The 24,163-nt window shown below is 34.9% G+C and overlaps 1 protein-coding gene across 1 annotated transcript in view; it reads right to left on the bottom strand.

Annotated features, from left to right (window-relative positions):
* Positions 1–952: 952 nt before the first annotated feature.
* Nubp1 (NUBP iron-sulfur cluster assembly factor 1) overlaps positions 953–24,163 on the bottom strand; it is a 67,944-nt gene continuing 44,733 nt past the window's right edge. Inside the window, exons 7-11 of the mRNA XM_090386946.1 lie at positions 20,474–20,628; positions 16,397–16,507; positions 13,799–13,901; positions 13,373–13,456; positions 953–1,028 (exon numbers count right to left, since the gene is read on the bottom strand). Coding sequence (XP_090243072.1) covers positions 985–1,028; positions 13,373–13,456; positions 13,799–13,901; positions 16,397–16,507; positions 20,474–20,628 — 497 coding nt within the window. The 3' untranslated portion in view covers positions 953–984. The remainder of the gene's footprint in view (positions 1,029–13,372; positions 13,457–13,798; positions 13,902–16,396; positions 16,508–20,473; positions 20,629–24,163) is intronic.

Here is a 24,163-nt window from a genome sequence, read left to right as displayed (position 1 = left end):
TCTGCAAACTTAGACATTAAGCCTGATATTTCAGAAAACAACAATGGACCCAACACTGAACTGGAGGACTCCACTAATAACAGTGGAGTTCCCCAGGGTTCAGTGCTGGTCCATATTTTCCATCTCGAGAAATGGAAGAATACAAGAGTATTCAAAATTTTTCCCATTTCAGTTTTTTTCTCTTGTTTTCAGTAGTCTTCAACTTCTTTATTCAGCAAATCACCCACCCAAATATTTATTTCATACTTCTAAAACATCCATGTCTTCTTTAACTTTACCCTTATCATTTTTGACTACCTTATTTATGATTTTTCTTCCTGTTCTGATTTTAACTAAATGGCAAAATACTGTTCACTATTCTGATACTTGTTTTCTTTAGCCTTTTTCACAAGTAATAATTTCGCACTAGGGGCCATAAATTCAAATTATATGGGAACAGGTTTGAACTAGATTGTAAGTTTTCTTTTAGCCAGTTGTTAATTACTAGAACACGTCTGCTCAGGTAGCTGAAGCTGACAACGTGAAGAAATTCAAGTCAGCTGGAGAGTTATGTGAGGAGGGAAGTGCATAATTTGTATTTTCTTATCTACTTTTTACTCTTACTTTTTTTTTTTTTTTTTTTGGCATGTGCCATAAAAGCCTGTGGCTTCTTTGCACTATATGACTAATACTAATATCAAGACTTTTTTTTATCATTTATTATGACTGAAGAGGAAATTATTCTTAAAAAAGTATTAAAAGCAAAATCCATTTGCTGAATTTTTTTCTTAGCATAGTGGTTAAAATGGAATATTTAATTATTATTATTATTATTTTTTTGAAAATCTAGTTAGAGTATTTAATATTAGCAATAAAAATTTTAATGAAGTTTGTAGAAAAAACTATATATATTTTATTTGCCTAATATAATATATAATTTACATAATAAATTTACTTTGTAATCAGTTTTAACAAAAAAAAAGTCTGACAACAATCATTCTTCTGTCAGCCAATCTCCATTCTCTCTCCATGTAAGCACCCAGTAATTTCTAAAAAGAGAAAAACATATAATAATTTTGATGTCTAACATAGCATTAATAATTAATAATAATTTCTACACAAAATTGAGAAATATTTTAAGAAAAGTATGGCTTCTGCAGTTTGAGTCACTATATTACTGTTCTGAATTTTTCTTATTGAATCTTCAGCTGAATTTAGCAATAGTATTCTGAATTTATAAACAGTTACATAACAGTTTTTGAATGTTAGCAAGTAATTTAAGACAATGGACCTAGCAAACTGCACTTAACAAAAGTCAAATAATCACAGCTGCCAACTCTTTAGATTTATGACAGAGAATCTGTCTTTTTGATTCCTCTATTTGACCCTTCTCACTGTTGCAATAAAGTTGATACACCAATCCTCCATCAGTTTTGCAAAAAAATAATTTGTTCAGCAGGCTTATATTTTTCAATGCAATGTATACATTATGGCCCAGGGGTGATACCCTCTATGTTTAAAAAGCAGTAAAGAATTTTCATTATTATTATAGCAAAAACCTGTGACTTCATTTGCACTGTATGGCCGATACCAATACTAATTTCAATGTGAGAACCTACAGATGCTATTTTTGAAAGAACTAATGTAGAGTGATTCTTGGTCAATTTATTGATAAGTGTACAAGGAATCAAGAAATATCCCAAGTCATTCTTGACATTTTAATAATCACAGAATGTTGAGTGTTCAGAAATTCAACTGGATGAAGGGAAAAAAAAAATTATACCTCTTTTTGGTGAAGCTTGGAAATGCTCTTGATAGTCAAATCTGCAGCGTAGTGCCATTGTTATAAACAAAACATTGACTCAACATTTCCAGAAATACAAAGTCTATTACAGTATCATTCTTGAAGCAGCCATAACAAGTTAATATCTAAAAGACAATCCAAACTAAAATCCACAGACACAAATATTAGGTAAGCTAATGTTTAAAACCATACTGTATGGGTAGGCAAACATATGGCTGTATTTTAATATAAAATGTATATTTTGTTAGCGAATTTTAGTTTCTAGAGTAGGGTGGTCATGGAAAAAAAAAAAAAAAAAGAAAAAAAAAGCCACCTACTTTTTTCAGAAAGTCAGAAATTCAACTCGGTGATAAAAACAACAACATACCTCTTTTTGGTAAAGCTTGGAAATGCTCTTGACAGTCAAGTCTGCAGAGTAGTGCCATTGGCACTACTCTATAATGCAAGTTGGTAGCTATCATCTAATCATTCAAACTGCAGGCATCACAAATAACATGAACTCTATTGTTGCCTAATGATTCATCATATTAAACACGGTCATTTTTTTAAGTATAAAATAAATGACTAATTATAAATATTGATTTTCTAGAACAGAAATTCCCAGCCAAGTTCCTACTGTGGGACGATGAACTGGTCTCACAGTGGGATATGGGAAAAATTATAATAATAATAGTGTATACCTAACAATTATATAAAACAAAATTATAAAGAAACTTAACCAATGACATTTGTAATATAAATGTCATTCATACATTATATATATAAAAGTAAATTTCCATATGTGCTAAAGTAGCTGCTATATCCAAGGAACTATGTGAAAGGGATACATGTCACATACTGAGACGAGGTATGTTAACCAAAAAAGGTTGGGAAATTTTGCTGTAGAACAACTCAAAATCTCTCACCAAGTATAGATGTTATTCGATAGTCACAACTTAATAAAACAAGTTAGTTAATGTACATAGTGCATATCATTTTGGGCATATTTAATTTTTTTTTCTGCAATTAATATAAGTGAAAAGTAAATATAGTGTGCTCTTACTGTGTTTGTTAAGCAGTGCCAGTAGTTCCCACAAAACTGCACTAAGTGGCACCATGAACACAAGACTGCAAAGCCAAATGAGTGCAAGCTGTGATGGGTATTGCAAGTTGTGTTGTTGTGTGTGGTTGATTCTTGCCATTTAGTTACTGGGAGGTGCAATCACCAAGGAAGGCACTTCCCAGCATCCATCTACAGCACAAAGAGCTGGGCCAGAACAGTAGAGTAACATTTATCAGGCTGCCTCTGCTCTAGTCAGGACAAGCACAGAGTCAGCCTAAGGAGAGGAATAAAACATAGGACAGAAAAGAACAGGTAAGGTGGGGGATGATGATAGAAAAGGCATCCTCCTCAGTGAGAGTGCACAGACTAAACCTAAAGTAGATGGGAGTCCTGAAGAAGGGTGGGATAGGGTGCCAAAAAAAGTAAAAGGATGATAGACAGAGAAAGCCATAATGGTTGTAGGGTGATCACTGAACAGCCACACAGGAAGGGCTCCAGGAACACAAATGGGCATGAAATAGCCAAAGTAATTGCATTCACAGTGGATGTAGTTTTTGCTCTTGAGAGGTGTGATGTTTGAAAATATCTTTAGTGTAGAAAGTCAAGGCTTGGAAGGCCTCTTCGGATGCAATTAGCTGATGTTCAGATTGAAATGTTGTGATGCTCAGTACTTGCAGGAGGTTCAGTCTAAGGTCAAGTACACTAAACAAATATTCATGGTATTGCCAAGTTTTCTCATCCCCACAAGAACAGAGTGCATCTTCCTGGCTTCCCAGATCCCACAATTTACTGTTAAAGGTTTCTTGTTCTGTGAGGAGAAAAGTTGTCTGAAGGTTAGCATTCAGCCATGAAGTGGTTGTCTTATTCATAAAAACTACTTATTCATTCATAAAATTTTCTGCCAATTTCACCTTTTTGGCTAGCTATCCACCAGTCCTACCACCAAGCAATGAGCCTCTCAGATAAGTTTGTTCTTGTGTTGGATATTGGTGCCTGTCTTGGTTCTGATATTGAAGATTTCTGCAGTTTGAGTGTGTTTAACTGAATGAGAGAGCTTGCAGTAGGCAACATTGAGGTCGGGGGAGGATTTCTCCGACGAAGCGCATGGTGGAAAATGTCCACCATGCCATGGAGAGTCGAAGAAGGGTGGTTCTCTGTATCTAAAGAAGTTGATTAGCTATAGGGGTTTATCTGTGTGGTGGAACCAAAGCACAGCTCTGTAAATGACAACAAGTATGAAAACAGCACGTCATGCATCAAGTGAAGCCTTTCAAGTTCTGCCCTTAAGGCCCCAGTCTCATCTTGTAATTCTCGCGAGAAGGATGGTGTACTTCACATTTTCTCTGAGATGCTGGATAAGCTTGGATGAGCTTGTTATCCAAGATATTGCCACAATGTTTGACAGAGCAGCAGTTTTGGAGAAACTTGTTCTGGAAGTGAATTGTGAGAGGTCTGAGCACACATGATGGTTACCTTTCAGCAAGAATGTGCTGAAAGGTAACCATCATGGCATTTGTTTGGAGAAACTAAGCTTGTGAGTGGAGGCCCAAGTCAGAAGCTCCTGTTGTTGGTAGTGGTTTCCACTCTCCTAGGCACAACAACAACTAGATCATCGGCATAAGAGGACATGACAACATTAGGGAACAAACAAGCCAGCCACTCACTAAGGACCATATTCCATGCCGATGGGCCCACAATCAAACTTGGGAGTGGGAATGCTGTGAAACCAAGTCAAGATGGTCATTTTCCTGGTGGAGAAATAGCTCTGGAGACAGATACATCTTTCTCTAGAACAGCCAGCTTAGAACACTGGGCAAGCAAACAGAGTCAAAAGTGCATTGGAAATTGCACACATGTACTTGGAAGTAGAAGTGGTGGTACTCTGAAAGATGTTATTTAAGGCCTGAATGGTGGAACAACCTTTCTTAAAGGCATACTGATGGATACTAGTCAGTAACATAACTAGAAAAAGTGGGCCCCAATGCAAAGTTTAGTGTGATCCTGCCGAAAAATAAGTGCAATAGTAATACTATACTCAATAATAATGACCCCCCAATAAATGGGCCCCCTATTTGACTTTGGCCCCTGCAGTCACAAATCCTTAAAAATTGTCCTAGAAGCAGCAGCTATGCTATTACCATTTCACATCTATTCACTACAGTTTCACTTGTGCTATGCAGCTAGCTAACAATAAACATGCTTTGTGTGAAAAAAATTATTGTTCGTAGACATAGTAAATTATATCATAAACATAACTAAAAAACTTACATGTATACTCCAGTAAATTTTTTTCCTGTTTTGGGCAGGAGGGCCCCAATGCACTGCATTGGCATAGTGTTACACCACTGATACTGGTCAACTTAATAGAATACTGAAGACGCAGTCTGGTAATCAACAGCTGCTCCAGCAAAGAATCTGTATGGTGTGTGTGTGTATGAGTTAGTTGGAAGCAAAGGAGTAACCTACAGACCAGAGGATTATGAGAATCTCTATATGCAGATGGAAAGGGCAAGTAAGTGTGAATGTGTTGTTATGGGTGACTTCAATCTACCCTAATTGATTGTAATAAGTGGAGGGAAGTGCACCATGGGAACAAAATTTTTAAATGCACTGATGTTTATTATTTTTAGAGGTAAGAATATTCTAGACCTCATCATTGCTCACAAATCAGATAGCATCATAGGGCTTACAGTACAGCAACAATTAGCAGGGAGTGATCATGCAGTCATCAGTTCAAAAATGAAGAGAGATGTTGGCACTGTTAAAAATAAGGTTTGAGTTTTAATTTCACAAAATGGGAAAGTTTAAGGCACTACATGGCATTTATTAATTGGCCAGATTGCAAAGGGAGGGTTAATACAATAGAATTATGGAATACCTTTAAAGCAATCATTACAGAAGCCATGAACACATATATACCATTAAGAAAATATAGCATGAAGAGGATACAGAGATGGATGAATAAGATTGTCTGTTTGTTTGAGAATTTTTTAGGCGCATGGGCATCTATGGCCAGAGTGCACCAGGATGAATAAGAAAACTGGCTTCTGTTACAACAGAGAATCAGATAAGGTTAGACAGGCCAAGGCTGAGCATGACAAAGCACTGACTAAGAGAGCAAAGAATAGGGGTGGGTTTTTCATGTATGTGAATATAAAGAAGGAAGAAAATGAATCAGATAAGACTCATATATACTGGATCTGGGAAAGTGTTAAATAATCCAGCTGATGAATTGAATAGGTACTTTGCATTAGTGTTTGCTGATGAAAGGTCCTTTGTGCTGAGACGTGAAATTAGGGATTTCGAAATTACAGATGATTGTTTATTAGAAAAACTTTTCAGCCTAAAGGCAAGTAAGGTTCTTGAGTTGATGGCATATAAAAGAATTTTGACGGTTACAGTTTATTGAACCCTCAGGTTAATTATGAGGGCATTATTGGAATTGGGAGAGATTCCTTTGGATTGGAGAAGTGACAACATATCACCAATACAAAAAAAGGCAGTTCTAAGAGTGAAGTCTGTAACTACAGACTGATTAGTCTGATTTCAGTGGTGGGGAGAACCTTGGCGGCAATGATTAAGAGTTGCAATTCAGGGACATTTAGATAGAAATGGCATTCTGAAGGACATATTCAACACAATGTTTTTGTAATGAGAAAATCATGTTTAACTAACTGGTAAGCTATTTTGACACAGTTATTCATAAGCTGGATGTAGGGAACAATTTTGACACAGTTTATTTGTATTTTAGCAAGGCATCTCAGTCTCTCATGAGAAGTTACTGTATAAGCTGGAACACGTTGGGATTACTGGAAAGATTCTCAGATGGATTTCAGGATGGCTGCAGGGCAGAATGTGATCGATAGATATTCTTCAGATAGGTGTAATGTCAGAAGCTGGGTATCCCAAGGATTGGGTCTTCGACCACTGTTGTTTCTGATTTCATAAACATCAACAAAGAGATAAGTGTGTGATGTAAAAATCTGCAGACAGTATAAAGATTGGAAAAGTTGTTAATGATCAGAGCTAAGCTGCGTTCCATCAGGATAACTTGAACAGGCACCAAGAATGATCAGAAAAGTGGTAGCTGTGTTTTAATGGAGCAAAATGCTAGATCTTACACTTGGAAATAGCAAACCCAAACTAACATATACAGTCATACCTCTCCTTAACGAACTTCCATAGCGAATTTTTTTGATTTCCCCCCGGTCATTACATTGAAAATTTCCATATAAAACAAATTGATTTCAAGAAACCTGGGTATGCATTGTTTGCACCTCTGGCCTTTAGGCAATAGAGCTGATGCTGTAGAAAGCATGAATTAATAGCTAAAAGAATGAGATTTAATCCCTTTAGCTTTTAAGAGCTAAAGGGATTAATTCTTAAGAGCACCACATTTAAGAGCTAAATATTCCACAAACATTACAATGTTACCTGTAAAACCTATACAACCGAGAAGTTGAGTTTTTACAAGTTGCCCGCAAAACCCATACAACCAAAACCTCTACTGTACTGAGAAGTCATGCTGGTCAACTGCTATCTATCTATGTATCCACAGCCACTGGCAAAGATTAAGGCATATTTGTGTAAATCGGGGGGTTAAAAAAAAAAGCCGCTTTAAAATTTGGTATCCCTGCTAGTAGTATGTCAACCATTCTGAAAAAGTGTTTCGATTCTCAAACTGTTTGAGGAAACAGGACCCAGTCAGAAGCATGCAAAATTATGCCTGTACAAAGATGTAGACGAAGCAGTTTTTAAGTGGGTGAAGTTGATTCGAGACCAAAACATGCTGATATCAGGGCCATTAATAAAAGAAAAGGCTATGGAGTATGCATCTTTTCAGGGGTGGGCTTAAAACATTCTAGGCCAGTTCTGGTTGGTTGGACAAATTTAAAAAGTGCCATGGCTTACTCGAAAAAGTTATTTCTAGTGAAAGTGGAGTTGTAATCGAAAAAGACTGAACCCATTAGAAAGAAACAATTTGAAAAAAATTATGGAAGACTACAAGCCCAAAGACATACTCAACGCTGATGAAACAGGTCTATTTCTCAAATGTTTGCCGAACAAGACACTGACTTTTAAAGGTGATAAATGTTTAGGTGACAAAATAGTAAGGAGAGAATTACAGTCTTGGTTGGTGCAAATATGGCTGGTAATGAAAAACCGAAGCTTTTGGTAATAGGCAAAAGTAAACAATCCTGATGTTTCAAAGGAGTAAAGTCGTTAGAGCTGGACTACAACTACAACAAAAAAGTTTAGATTACAAGTGAAATTTTTGAACAGTGGATTTTAAATTTCGATAGAAAGATGATGAAAGAAAACAGAAAAATTGTATTGACTGTCATCAACTGCCCTATCCACATTCACTCAGTAATTTCGAAACTTACAGGTGGGAAGTTTGTTTTCTTCCCTCCGAATACCTCGTCTAAACTGCAAACAATGTGATGGAAACAACGATTAAGAATTTTTTCGCAAAAGCGAAACAATTCTTAATCATTGTTTCCATCACATCTTGACTCTACTTTTGCAAGTTTTGCTAAAACGTCAATTAACAGCGATGAGAGGGATGAACTACTAGACGATATTGCGCAATCTAGGAAATAATTCCAAGTGAGAGGTTTGATTAGTGGAGAAACTGTTCTTGATAAATTTTTAGGAGATGATAATGATGTCATAGTTGCTGAATATCTGAATGACTCCAACATTTTGGAGAATATTCAAACTAGTGACAATAACAGCAATGAGTTGGATGAAAATGAGGGCAATATTAGACCTACCAAACGTCAAATGTTGGTAGCATTTGAAACTTTGCATCGAGGCCTTCAATGTGAAGAAAATGTGCCAGAAAATATATTTGAGTTCTTAAACAAATGTGAACATTTTCATGAACAATGTACAGTAAAATCCAGTATACAACAAAAAATAAGCAAATATTTTATGAAATAATTTTAATATGAATTTATTAAAAGTGCACATCATGTACACAGCCATTTCTTAATAACTATGTATTAATAAATTAATTGTTTTAAAAGGTTATAAAACTTATTCATTCCCACATATTTCTGATTTATTTCTCATCTTTGACTATATTTCTGAATGTTGAATTATAGTATTTTTCAGTTTTGAAAAGGTCATATATCTTTATAACGAAATTTATTTAACGAATTTTTTCAAGCGAATGATTGATTTCATTATATAGAAATCCGACTATTTGGTGTAATTAAATTAAAAACAGTAGAGTAGGAAGGGGATCTGGGAATTATGACATAGGCAGATATGAAGTTCTCTAGGCAGTAGAAGCATGTGGCCAGGAAATCACTGATAGGTGTCATATTGAAGGTGATAATCTCTCGGTATAGGGCAATTGTAAGACGGCTTTTAGAGTACTCTGTCCAACTATAGAAACATCATTTGAAAAGGACATTGGGCTTCTTGAAATGGTCCAATGACAGGCAACTAGCATGTCATGAGATCAGAAAAGGTGACTGTATGAGGAAAGGCTTTGGATTATGTGAGCTACAGAGCTTGGCAATCAGGCACCTGAGAGGAGACCCAACTGAGGTTTATAAGTCTATGAGAGAGGTTAATAAAATGAATGAAGGCAGAATTTTTAGTTATACAGAATTTCAGAACTAAGGACCATAAATTCAAGCTACACGGGAAAAGGTTTAGACTATATTGTAGGAAGTACTTTTTTAGTCAGCAATTTGTTGATTACTGGAACGAGTTGCCTCTGCAGGTAGTTGAGGCCGATGGTTTGAAGAAATCCAAAGGTCTGCTGGGCAGTTACCTATGTGAGGAGAAAAAGTGAATAATTTGTGTTTTCTTATACTTTTTTTTTTTTTTTTTTGGGCCAGTGTAGCAAAAGCCTGAACTTCCTTGCACTATACAGGGTGTCTCAAAAATATTGGTACAAACGTTTAGGGGAGGTAGGTAACGTCTAAAGGAATGCATAGGAACCCGTAACCAGAAACGTCACCGTAAGTCGGTACACGGTGCTGTTCATCAGTTCACGAGAGGGAAAATTTCTAGTTTACTCATTCAAGCAGTAGTCGCCGTACGAAGAGCATGCATCGATATACGAACTGTGAGCTGGCAGACATGCACCTAGCATATGGATTAGCAGAGGGCAATGGACGAGCCGCTCAACGAATTTATGGAGAGCGCTTCCCAGACAGACATGTACCGGACCACTGTTTGTTTGCACGTGTGCATAAAAATTTGTGCGATAATGGGTCATTTAGAGGTAACAGGGGTAGTGCAGGCAGACCACATTCGACGCGAACTCCAGCCATGGAAGAAAGTGTGTTGATTGCTGTCCAGAATAATCCTACTACCAGCACACGTGTCATTACCTCTGCCTTAGGAGTGTCTCGTTGCAGTGTACAGCGTGTCTGGCGTGACGATTCCTTACACCCCTTTCATAACCAAAGGGTTCAGTTACTGCTCCCTAAGATCATCCTGCAAGTGTGGCTTTTGCTCAGTAGTTTCTCCAATAAAGTGTTCAAGACTTGAATTTTCCAGCCTGTTTTGGTCACGGATGAGGCTTATTTCACTCGGGAAGTCTTATTCAATCAGCACAATGCTCATGTGTGGGCTCAAGACAACCCACACAGTGTGCGCTCCCATGCGGCACAACATCGCTTCACGATAAATGTGTGGGCAGGTATGGTCGGTGACTAAATATCGGATCTTTCTTGAACAAGTTCTACCAGGGTTACTTGACGATGTTCCAGCAAATGTGAGATGCAACATTTGGTTTCAACATGACGGGGTGCCTGCCCATTATGGAAGGTGTGTTCATGACCATTTGAACAGGCGTTTTGGGCGCCGATGGATTGGCCGTGGTGGACCCGTTGCCTGGCCCCGCGCTCACCTGATTTATCGAGCTTTGATTTCTTTCTGTGGGGCCCTCAAATCTATCGTGTAGGAATCACCTGTGGAGATGGAAATGGATCTCGTGCGAGACTCGTCTGCGCTGCTGCTACTGTCAAAGAAACTCCAGGTGTGTTCGACTGTGTCCGCCAATCCATGCTGCATCGGTGTCACACATGCATCGTGTCTCATGGTGGAATCTTCAAGCATCTGTTGTAACATCATGAAATGCATCCATCTCATACTCCATTGTTAATATTATGTCAAATAAATGTTTGCCACTAATTACTGTCTTGTGTCATTTCTGCTTCTTGTGCCTCTGCTACTACTTTCCCGTGACGTTTCCAGTTATGGGTTCCTATGCGATTCACATTCCTTTAGATGTTACCTACCTCCTCTAAACGTTTGTACCAATATTTTTGAGACACCCTGTATGTGCAATACTAATAGTAAGAATGCAAAGAAGTCTTTGCTTATATTAACAATAGAAGGAAAGGGATAAACCATTGGAGCACTAGATTTGAATGGTATGACTACTGATAATCCTGTTCAGGTTTCTGATGAGTTAAATATACGCCTGTGAAAAAGTTTTTAGGGATGGGAATATCAGAAGTATACTAAGTGAGAGCATTTATGAAAACTAAGAAGAAAGTCTAAGAAAAATTGTTGAAGCTATGAGTGAATAAGGTACTGGGACTAATTGGAACTATCTAATTATATAAAAACTCAGGAAAATAGGTTAGCAAATGTTTAGCCATCATCATGGGGAAATTCTTGGATTCAGAGAAGATTCATATCAATTGGAGATACACAAATGTCTCCCCAAAGAGAGCAAAGTGACTAATTACAGATCTGTAATCTTGAATTCTGTAATCCAATTGTGCCTTACTTGAATTCTGTTCCAGAGAAAATAAGGTGTTAAGGATGTAATGTAAGGCTGTGTTAAGGATGTAATGTAAGGCTGTGTTAAGGAAGTAATGTAGGGCTATCCAGACAGGAATATAGTTATACAGCAATCACAGCATGGATTTGTTAAAGGGAATCTTGTCTGACCAATCTGAATGATACTATAACATAGTAAAAAAAGGAATTGGATACAAATAATTTTGATATTATACATTTAGATTTAAGCAGTTTTTGATATTTGAGACTGAAATACAAATTGGAGAAGTGTGGCATTAGAGATAAGTTACTCCTATGGATAAAGGGAGGCAGAAGGCAGAGTGGTTATCAATGGGCTCTGCTCTTGGACTAATGTTATTAGTGGAGTCCCTCAGGGTTCAGGACTAAGCCCTTTATTATTCACAATATTCATGAAGGCATATCAAGCTTATCATCTAAGTCTGCAGATGGTACGGAGGTTGGCTGGGTAGTTAATAACTACCCAGCCAATCAGGGTATGCTATTGAAACAAAATCTATAAAAATTATGCAGAGCTGAGAAGTGGCAATTGAAGTTTAACATTGACAAATGCAAGGCACATGTGGGCAGCAGTAATTCCAGAATAACATACCAACTGTGGGGTATCACACACAAGGTAGCAGTAAAGAATGAAAGGGTTGTGGGCTAATTGCGTAATCAGACAGAAGTTCTCTGAACAGTGCAGATGAACTTCTAGTACAACCCATGGGATTTTCTCAATGATATACAGGAATATTGCCAGCAGGGATAAAATAATTGTTCCACTGTATAAGGCAATGGTAAAGTCACATCTTGAGTACTGTATACAGAGTCTGGAAGTTTCATTTTAGGAAGGAAGTGGATCTGTTGGAATGAATGCAGAGAACAGCAAAGAATTTAGCGAGGGGAACAAAAGGGCATTCTTCCTTACCCTTACTAGATAACTCACATAAGATGGCATAAATTCAAATTGCGAAAGGATGGTTGCAAGACAGATGCGTAAAAATTTGCTTTCAGGCAGAGGATAGTTGATTGTTGGAACAAATTTCCCTCATGTTGGGGACATGGGTAGTTTGAATAAATTTAAGGAGAAATTAGATAAACTCTTGATTTTTTAAGGAGTCTTTAAAGATATTAGATATTAGAAATTAGATAAATTATTAAAAAGGTTGTGGGCAGATGACGTGGGAAGTGTTTTATTTATTTTTTTTTTTTTTGTCTGTATAAGCTTGCTTCCTTGCATCATTTGCCAATACTAATAGCTATTTTTACAAGTCACACTAATCCAATTGTGCCTTACTTGAAGTAAAACATTAGAATTAGAAAAAAAAAAAATTATTTTCATAACATTCTGTGTAGTACACTGCAGTCACTCTCATGAGAGATATTGGTAGTTTGCAGAAAGATAGAAATAACTGCTGTGTACTTGCATCCCATTAGGCTTTCAAGTTTATTTTTTAGGTGTTTTTTTTTTTTTTTTTACATTTAATATAAACATAACACTGCTGACATAACACTCCCTATGGTCTAACTTCAGATAAGAAGGAATGTGTGAAAACCTGTGGATGAGTGTTTGCATGACCAGCCCTCTATACAGCAAAATTATAACTTTTGATTCCAATGTCTGCATCATTAACAAGCAAAATTATGTTATTACAAAGTAAATGTCATTTCATAACTTGATGGTATCATTGGGGACTAAAGTATTAGTTTTTATATGCCAAATAAAGAAAAAACCTTACTAAACAAACTATGAAATAAATAATACTTACTATTAACAATTTCTCTTGCACTGATTGCTGCAGGTGAATCTGGAACTTCTTTTAAAAAAGACTTGCCTTCATCACAGCTTTTTCCTAAAATATTCAAAAAGTAACACTAATGATAGTTTGTAGAATATTGTAGTTTCTATATTGTCTGTTTGTAGAACAGGCAATATAGAAATAATGTTAATGCTAACTGGTTGATTTATTTTTATTTATTAAAATAAAGGATACTTTATTTTAATAAAAGGAAAGCCAAAAAGGATACTTTTAATTTTTATGAAAAATATTACTTAAATTGAAATCAAAAATATTCATATAAATATTTTTATTTTACACAGCAGAGTACAATTTTTTTTTCTAAGTTGACCTGCATATTTCTCTAGCTTTTAAGACATCAGTATAATAATTTAAGTAAATATTTTCCTTACTAACCTATCCTAGGATCTAATGGAATTTTTCCAAGAAACCTAAGTTCCATCTTTTTTGCCATTCCTTCTGCACCTCCTGTAGTTGGTGGAAATATTTTTGACTCTATCTACAAGGATAAAATAATGGCCATGACTGTTAGGTGTACTCACAATTTAGAATTCTTTTGATATATATATATATATATATATATATATATAATTTAATAATAAAAGTAATGGGGAGAAAGGGAAATAGAAGACTGAAGAGAAATAAAAACAGAAATATGGTCATTTGGCTAGTTTACTTTTTTTTTTTTATCTACTAAAATAAATATTTAACCACTCATCCAATTTTCATTGTGCAGCTTCTTTCGATGTCCAGATTAATGCTGGAAACCATTTTTGCCAAAACTTAAAAAAAAAAAAAAACATTTTTTTTGAAACATTATCATTTTTCCTTGCACTTACTGTTTACAGTACTAGTAGTAAGAATAATTATATATGGAAAATGCATATAAATGTTTACAAGCAAAATATATCATTATCATCATCATGAACTTGGTCTGGCTTAGGTCTTTTAAGACCTGTTCCATTGTAGCTCTTGGAGGTGGTCTTGATCTCGTCATCGTTGTCTTGGTCGACCCACATCTCTCTCTCTCTTGCCTGTACGTTTGTAGTTAAAAGCTAATTTGTCGTAAAAATCTCATTTGTGCTACTTCTAGTTTTTGTGCATCTTTCTTATTTATGACCCAAGTCTCACAGCTGTAGAAGAGGGCTGATTCTGAAGTGATGTTGTGCAGTCATAATTTTGTTTCAGTTGTCATTTGTTTTCCAAAGTGGCGTTTAATTGTTCCATTCATTTTATTATATTATTATATTTTTGTAGTTTAGTCTGGATGTCTTCTCCTTCATTTGATATTAAATTTCCCAAATAGATATTTGTTCTATTATTTTGTCATCAATAACAATTTTGACTCTTTGTATGTTTTTTCCACATAATCCCATTGATTTTGTTTTTGAGGTGGAGATTTTCATCTCATACTTTTTGCCTGTTTTTGTTCAGTTCATTCTGCAGTTCACCTTCTGATTTTGCAATTATAACTTGATCATCAGCATATAATATAGTTTGGATTTTATTCTTGTTGTTCAACTATATTCTGTTGTTAATTGTTTGTTTCCATTCTTTAATAATTTTATTGATGTAGATATTAAATAAATTTGGTGATAATCCACATCCTTGTTTGACTCCTTTATTGGTGTTAATTGGGTCTGATAGTTGGCCATTAGAATATTTCATACAACTTTTGAGTTTTTATATAGGCTTTGTTTCACTTTCCAGAGTTGGGTTGGGATATTTTCTTCACGTAGAATCTGCCAAAGTTTTTCCCAGTTTACACTGTCATATGCTTTTTCATCATCAATAAACAGCAGAAACGTTGGTAGGTTGAATTCTCTTCTTTTCTCCAAAATTTGTTGTAATGAGAAAATGGCATCTATTGTGCTTCTCCCTTTTCTGAACCCACATTGTTCTTCTTCTAAGGATTGTTCACTGTATTTATTAAGTTTATTCTTTAGTATATTAGAGTATAGCTTTGAAGCAGATTCATCTTCCAATTCCCTAGTGCTAGGATTATACCATAGTTTGGAATAGTGTTGCTTCCATTCTGCTTGAGAGATGGAGTTGGTTTTTATTTGGTCATTTGTGTCTAGTTGTAATTTCTTGAAAATTTTAAAACCACTCCTCTGTGGGCCCGTGATATCACATTCTAAGGATTTAACAAATTTATCCCAGTCATCTCGGTGGATTCTTCTAGTTAGTTTTCTGACTTCTGCTCTAAGCCTTTTATATTTTATGTGTAGATGTAGGTCTTTAGTTTGTAGGAACAGTTTATAGGTCTTTTTTTTATCATTGATTGTTTGTTTCAATTCTTCATTCCAAGTTCTTAGCCAGTTTTTATTTTTTATAGGTTTATATCCAAAACTTTCTTCAGCAAATATATAATATATATGACTAATTTTACAGGTGAAAGCCTGAAGTACTGTTGATTATCTATTAAGATTCTTAGCAAAGCTTATTATCTTAGTACTCACCTCTAGATCCATATTGGTTAGGGTTAAATTTACATAAAGGAAAGTAAAGAGAACTTTTACTTTATACTTTTACTCTCCTTACTTTCGTTTATGTAAATTTAACCCTAACCAATACGGATCTAGAGGTGAGTACTAAAATAATAAGCTTTGCTAAGAATCTTAATATATAATATAACAAATTAAAACAAACAAATAAACAAAATATATAACAAATTAAAATGTGCCACATAATCTCATGGATAACCATAAACTGAAATGATGATAGTGGGAAAACCCACAACATATGCAGCACATGAGTTTCAAGCAAGTAAATTCAAATTTTCATGTACATAATGACAGAAAAGGTGTCAAATAACTAAGTGTGTAACTTGAAAAGTTATAGCAGAATGAGCTGTATATAAAAATTCTACTTAATCATCATCTCGTCAATTAGTATAAGCGTACTCATTTAATTTTAATATAAGTAAGTTAATTTTAACATAAGTTACAAGGCATATTATATAATACAGAAATAAGTAAATATATGACTTACCTTACATTTAGGACAAATAAAGCCACTCATATTTTCTATAACTCCTAATATTGGTAGGCCCACCTTCCTACAAAAGTTGATTTCTTTTCTCACATCTATAAGTGAAACTGCCTTCAAAAAAAATAAATAAATTGACACTGTCATTTTATGGTGCAAAGGACTTTTCATTCATATCTGAAGGTGCCATGAATGAGAAGAATGTCTACTAGTACACATTTAATCTTATATACATTGTAAATGTTTAAAAATGAATTAATTGAAATAACAATAAATTTGATGTCAACCAGAACCAGACAATAAATAATAAATAATGTTAAACAATAAATAAAGACAGTAAATAATGTCAACCAGAACCAGACAATAACAATAAATTTGATGTCAACCAGAATTCTAGGTTTATGTATCAGTTTAAAATTGATGTTTAAGTTTGTTATTGTTATTTGGTTTTTTTAGGAGCATTAGCAACTAAGGCCATATTGCTCCGGGATATGCAGTGGTCATTCCCTGACCTTTCCGCATCCTCCGTATTTGGTGATGACGGGCTCGAACCCCAGTCTAGTTTAAGTTTGCTGATGATAAAGGTAGGTACAGTGGTTAATGACAGTAATCAGAGTATGCTGCTCTAAGATAAACTATGCAGACAGGTTGAAGTTTCCATGTGCTGGTTGGAGGAATGAATGGGAAAATGGTTTCTTAAATTTGAAAGTAATGAATGCAAGATTTTTTTTTCACACTCTACATCAAGGTATTATTATTATTTATTTTTTTTTTCTGTTTATACTCCGGGATGACCAAATGGTCAGAGGAGTTCACAAGATAGACAGAATACAAGAAACAGTACCATATTCAGCAGTCACGGGCTTGAACCCCGGTCACTCAAGGCACGTGTACTTATGCACCCGTGCATCTGACCACTAGGCTACGGCGGCCTTGCGTAGACATGTATAGGTAGTAGCAGACATGTATAGTACCTTATGTAAGGAGGCTCCCGAAGATTTGTAGAATCGTTCTTTGTCTGTCCACAAGCAATAACTGGACCCCCAGTGGATGGATTTTCATGAAATTTTATATTTCGCTGTTTGAATGATTTAGCAAAATTTCATTAACATCAGAATAATAGAAATCCAGGAATTATTTTTTTTTTTATACATATCACGCAGCTATCCATATACTACATTGTAGCCAAAGCACTGGATATTATCTTTGTTTCCAAGTGTTGGTTGGAGGAATGAATGGGTAATGTGGTGGATGTGCAGAAACTAAATTTTCTCAGTCTGCACATAAAAATCATTGCTTTTTATTATTATTATTTTTTTTGGTTTTATATCATGAATTATTGCTATTTCTTAATGCATCTGAAATGTAACACACTGTGTATGTTAGCTAACTTGTTTATGTATGTACTGTATTATTTTAAATAGGAGTATAAAGAGTATTGGATTTAAACAGTAAAAGTGATCAAGATTAATTGTAACCAGTCAGATAGATTTTGTATTGAAATTTTAATTAACTTCCACTGATATTATCAGCAGTCATATTACAAAAATTACATGTGCTAGAGAAAAACCAAGAACACATTTGAACATGCAAAATTAGTTTACAAAAGGGTGTTTACATCTTACATCTTTCATGGAGTTGGAGGGGAGAGTTTAATTTTGTTGATCAGTGAATTAGTGGAAGGAATGGGCAAAATAATTTTTTTTTTTAATAGTGCTGTAATAAGCTTTGCTTCCTTGCATCATATCGACAATATTAATAATAATGAAACTATATAAATCATTTAGTGTGTGTGTGTGTGTGTGTGTGATCTTTCTTTCAATTTTTACACATTTTCTTCTTTAGTTCAAGTACATATACGAGGTGTAAGCCAAAAGTTTTTGGATGGGACAATAATAGTAATTTATTAAACTTACATTAATTACATGCTGACATTGTCCCCTTCAAAGTAAAACCCCCTCCACAAAACTGTCCCCCCACAAATCAACAACAGTAAGGCAGAACAGAAAGTAATGGCACAAAAAAAAAAAAAAAAAAAAACGTGCAGTGCATTAAAATGCACAAGAAGAAAATCACTGTCGTATTCAGCTGGTTCACAACAGCTGTGTTCCTACTTGGCTTATTACCATTCCACAATTTTCAGCACTTAATTTCTCATTCAAATCGTCTATAGAGATTTTTATTATACTCCTCAGAGTTGTTGGCCTGTAATTGTACCCCACTATCATCTTTCCTTTACCACTGGTAATCTCACACCACAGAGCCTTAAATTTAAACTGGGCTTGATCAGATTTCAGAAACGATCTGATTACCTTCAGACAAATTTTTATAAAAACATACATCCCCACTCTTTTTTTTTTTTTTTTTTTTGATTTGGTAGTTGTTGGCGCATCGGCTTCTGTGGCCATATTGCACCTCCCAAGGTTTTTGCAGTACTTTGATCCAAGCTCGAGGCGGGAATCAAACCCGCGACCTTTGGGTTGCCGGGCAGGTACTTTACCCACTCAGCTAGCCCGGTCGGCCATCCCCACTCTCTTGTTCCTTTATCTCTGGATGGCACTAAGCCTCAGTCAGACCCACAAACTGTCAGCATTACCTCACCAGAAGCTTAAATTCATTCATTCTGTTCATGACACTCCTGTTATTAATACAGATAAGTTAAATTTTCTATTCAGTTAGCATATAATTCAAGTAGTTAACCATTTCATTACTGTTTTTAACATGTAAAAACTATTGAATATAACTTAAAATTTAATATGACAAAAATCAAAAGGGAAAGCGATTATCATAAGCTTTGTGAAATCCCGTGATCAATATGAACAATTTCAAGATTACAGTAAACCTTCGATTTTGCAGATTTAATAGACAAAAAATTTGGCACCAGCATACCACTATATGATCACTATAAATTATGTTCTGCTATGTATCAACCAGTAGTCAAAATAAATAAAAACTTGTTTTTTATTGTTTAACTTTAGTTCAGGGTTTCTAATACATACATACACAGAGTAACTGTTTAAATTTTCAATTTTCAATACCCAGGGTATGAATGGCATAGGAAAAAACTTAAATTTAAGACATTTGGCAATAATGGACAACCCATTCCTCTTATTAGTCCATAAAATTGAGGGCTTAGTGTATTTCCAAGTAAAACTGCAGCTTTTTACAATGGGACATTGCTAGCAGAAACAGTCATGCTGATGCTAAATGGATCCAGCAGACATGCGACACTAGAAGTAAGAGAAGTAAACACTTAAGGAAGTAACAGTTAATTTTCTATTCACTCTACAGGGCATCAACAAGTAACCCTCTATTTTTGCTTTAGCTACAAAAGTATTACATATATGGTAACAGTTTATACATTAGTTTGTATAAACTGTTATACCATATTTTCTCACACCATATTAAATATATGATAATAGATATCATTAACATCCATGAGAGCTCAGATTTCAACATTACTCCTGAAATGCCAAGGCACAACCAGAGTGGTACACAATCTACGGATTTCCACATAAAGTTGGCTGAAACACTGCTCTAAACAGTTTGAAATTTTTATTTTAACCCAAAAATTCATTGGGTTGGTTTTGTGACAAACTCCTTCTGGCCCAGTTCCAAAGAAGTCACAGAGAGTTATGGATTAGTCTGGACTCCTAGCAGGCCATTCAACCAGTCCATGCCGTTCTAGTCATCTTCGAGAAGTGACTTTCAAATCATCCTTTGACAGTCAGTGTGAAGAGGCACTATCTTGCAACAATATGCTTACAAGGGAGTGTAATTTACAGAGCAACTGTTTGCAGTTTCCTCTGTACTCATCATTATTAATGGAAATTAGAAACATGAGTGCTTCTAGCTCTGATTTCTGAGGGACTTGGCTTACCATGCTCTAATCCCTGAGGGAATCCATTTCTGACATGCAAACCCTTAGATTTTTACTGATAATCATTTTTTACCCAAAAAAAATGACAAAATAGCGTTTAGTAAGCTTTGTATCAGTGATAGTACTCTTACAACTTTTTTGATATGTGAGTTATATAAAAATGGGACACTGCTACAGTATAATATTTACTATTAACTCACCTGAGGAGTTGTAACAATTATGGCACCAGCTAGATTACAATCTTTCAGATATTGGACAACAGAAAGATGCTCATCTGAAGTACCAGGAGGGGTATCTATCACCAAATAATCCAAGTCTCCCCAGTCCACATCTCTTAAAAATTGTTTGATAAGACCTGTTTGGAAAGCTGCATTTTACTAATGAAATATTACTAAAACAAAAGTCAATTAATAAACCAAAATGAAATGAAACATTCTTTACTAAAGATACCTAAATCATAAAACTCTGTAATGTTAATACTCTGAAGCTCTAAAAGCTAGCTTTTAGTGGGGGAGAGGGAGCTAGAGGGACAGTTGATTCAATGACACCAGATTCAATCCACAGTCTAAAACTAGTTATTGAAAAGTCGAGTAGCAAATGTGTTCCCTTTCAGTTAAAACTAAACTAAAATCCTGAGCAAAACAAAATTATTATCAAGGTTTTCTCAACTTTCAATGGCACAGGTAAGAATTAGCCATCACACTCAAAATTACTGACAGAACAGAACAAGAATAATAAACTATTCTGGCATTTGGCAGTGTCTTTGGCTTCAAAGGACACAAGACACATCTTAGCAACATAAAATCACCAAGTATATTCTTGACACTTTTGAATTATGTACATTCAGCTTCTAAACTTTTCATCAAAGAGAAGCCTTTACTATTGGCTCTTGAAAAGCTCATTTCTCACCAAACCAGGAATGTAACCAAATCACTTTTTCAACAGTTTTACATTATATTTCTATGCAAAGACAAATTTGTCAGTGGAAAATAAGATTGTAATTACAATCTTATTTTCCACTGACAAATATAATTAAGCTGTAACAAATACCATGAAGAATCACTCTACTTCTCTTCTTCTTTAATTACAAAAAAAAAAAAAAAGTAATTTTTTTTTTTTTTTGGTTTTAAAGAAGTTCAAGCAACTCCTGTTTCTGCCCTTGCAATAAGGAAATCATTTCACTTGTAACGTACAAATTCAGATTAAACAACTATCATAACTTAAATTTAAATAGTTCATTTATAATATTAAAAACTGCAACTAATTTAATTTTCATCTTAATTTCCAAGTTAGTCCTCTCTGTCTGAGATCTGTCTCTCAAATTAGTATTGTCTGAGATCTGTCTCTCAAATCCTCAAACAGGCCTGTGGGGCTGGGAAATTCCATATTCAAGAAAATTAATACTTAAACACCAGCCAAATGTTTAATAAAATAGAATAAAATAAAATAAGATGATACAGTAAACTGGACTATTACAATAAGTACTAAAAGAAATAAAATCGGTATGATAAAACAATTAAAACAATACTAAAATTGTTAAAATAAGTTAAAATACCGGAAATCCGAAGACAAGGCGACGTCTAAAAGACCGTCTGGGGGAACATTTGACCGCCATCAAGACTGCGAACTATGCTAGGTCTGCTGTGGTGGAACATTTTTGGGAAAAGCAGCATCGGATCTCTCCTGAGGATGCGATCATTACTGACCGTGCGCATGGGTTCTGGGAACGCAAGTGGCTCAAGAGCTTGCGAATCGGTTCATCCTGTCATACTATTAATAGGGACAGGGGTGTGCGATTACACCCCCTTTCTGAGGCGATTGTCCTCAGACGCGATGATCGGTTCCACATGGCATGCTCCTGGGTCACTTCCGTCTCCGGTGCGCAAATAGAGATTACTGACGATGTTCCTGGTAAGTCACATGAGTGCCGTGGGCCTGTTACTTAAGGATGTGTCATTGTAGCAACAGTACACTGTTGAGAAAGGAGACAGCTGTCTCCAAAAGCTTCGGATTTCCGGTATTTTAACTTATTTTAACGATTTTAGTATTGTTGTTTTAATTGGTTTATCATACCGATTTTATTTCTTTTAGTACTTATTGTAATAGTCCAGTTTACTGTATCATCTTATTTTATTCTATTTATTAAATTTTATTAAATACTTGGCTGGTGTTTGAGTATTAATTTTCTTGAATATCTCTCAAATGATAAGGGCCATAACTGCGATCAGAAGTAATAGTTCCAAATTTTCTTTCACCTCTGTTGTGATCAAACAATACTACTAGAGCATGGATTAATGACTGATCAAATAAGAAGAGGTTCTTCATACATCTGAGAATTGTCAGAGGTATGACAGGAACCAACTGGAACTGATGAATCATGATCTTCTATGGGAGAGGTATAATTCAAATTAGCAGTGTTAGGAAAACTAAAATAGATACTTTTCTCAGACACAGCTGAATCACAAGAAGTCAGGACATTGGGATTTCTGTTTTCGAGTTGATTTGTGATCCGAGTTCTCTGTTGTAGTACTCTTCTTGAAGGATATAAATCATCTTTCTTCCTCAATTCATGAACTGAGGCTGCAGTTTTGTGAAGCCCAAGATGGATGACATTTTGAACATATGTATTAATGTGAGTTATACCTGTTTTAAGCCGATAGCCTTTTTTATGTATTTAGATTTATATTCTATATTTTATGTGGAAAGCTCAAATAAATGTTTCTTTAATTTTGATCCATTCTGTACATAGTGTAGATTAATAAAACTTTGACTTTTTTTTTTTTTTAAATTATATAAATTAAGAACATTTTCTTCTTACTGTGATGTGAAAAGCTTCATGTATTACACACCTCAAAATGTTTCTTATGTTCTCATACTTATCATACTTATTTGCACATGCATGAATTGCTATTCATGCATGTGCGTAAACAAAAGCATATAAAATGATAATACTTAGATACTTAGATACATGGATTTTGTTTCAATGACATTTAATACTATCATTCAAATTTTTCAGTATTACATATGTGTTAAAACACACACACACACACACACACATCTTAAATTATAGGTGAAAACCTCATACCTTTGAGTAGAACTGTGAATCTCTCAACACTCAATCGCGAATGATTATAATATGAATTTACCTCCCGTGTATTGTCATAAATGAATCAAGTTAAAATAACTATTAATTAAAATAAGCATGTATTCATATCATGTTAAGGGAATCAGAAAGAAGGGGCCACCAACCTCCAAAAACCACCAATACCACAAGCCATCATGAGAATTGAAAAACAACTGTCGTGAAATTCTAAAAACGAAGACACTAATAAATTAATTCACACATAAGTTAAACTTTAAAATCATTATTAACTTCTTTTAAGAGACCACCTTATTCGGTTTGTTACCGTGTTCACAAGAAATACAAAAGTGATTCGCGAATGCTATTCCCCCTGTTTTATATCAAATTAACGACACCTGACACAAGATTATTTATATAAACCAATGTATGAATTGCTATTCATGCATGTGCGTAAGAGTCCATGAGTCCGAAATATTATAAGGTCTGCGTACATTAATAGAATTAACATTTAATCTCATTTCTAATGTTTCGGCAATTAATAATTTAAAATATTCACGCTGTTTATTAAGAACCTTGGATTCATTAAAAAGAAACATGTCCATCAGTGATTGCATGAAACGCAAGCTCAGATGCACCCATCCTACCTGCTCTAACTGATGCCAAATGCTGCCGTATCCTTACCGAAAGTAAATTTTGGGTCGAGCCAATATAAGTAGAATTGCATCCACCACAAGAAATATTGTAAACAATATTGTGAGCTTCCATGGTAGGAACTACATATGCCCTATATTTCAAGATAGCATGGAGC

This window comes from Mastigoproctus giganteus, chromosome 12, assembly GCF_048544385.1.
Source record: "Mastigoproctus giganteus isolate SK-2022 chromosome 12, ASM4854438v1, whole genome shotgun sequence".
Lineage (NCBI taxonomy): Eukaryota > Metazoa > Arthropoda > Arachnida > Uropygi > Thelyphonidae > Mastigoproctus > Mastigoproctus giganteus.
Note: the sequence above shows the minus strand (reverse complement) of the source record. Positions and strands in the feature narration are given on the sequence as shown.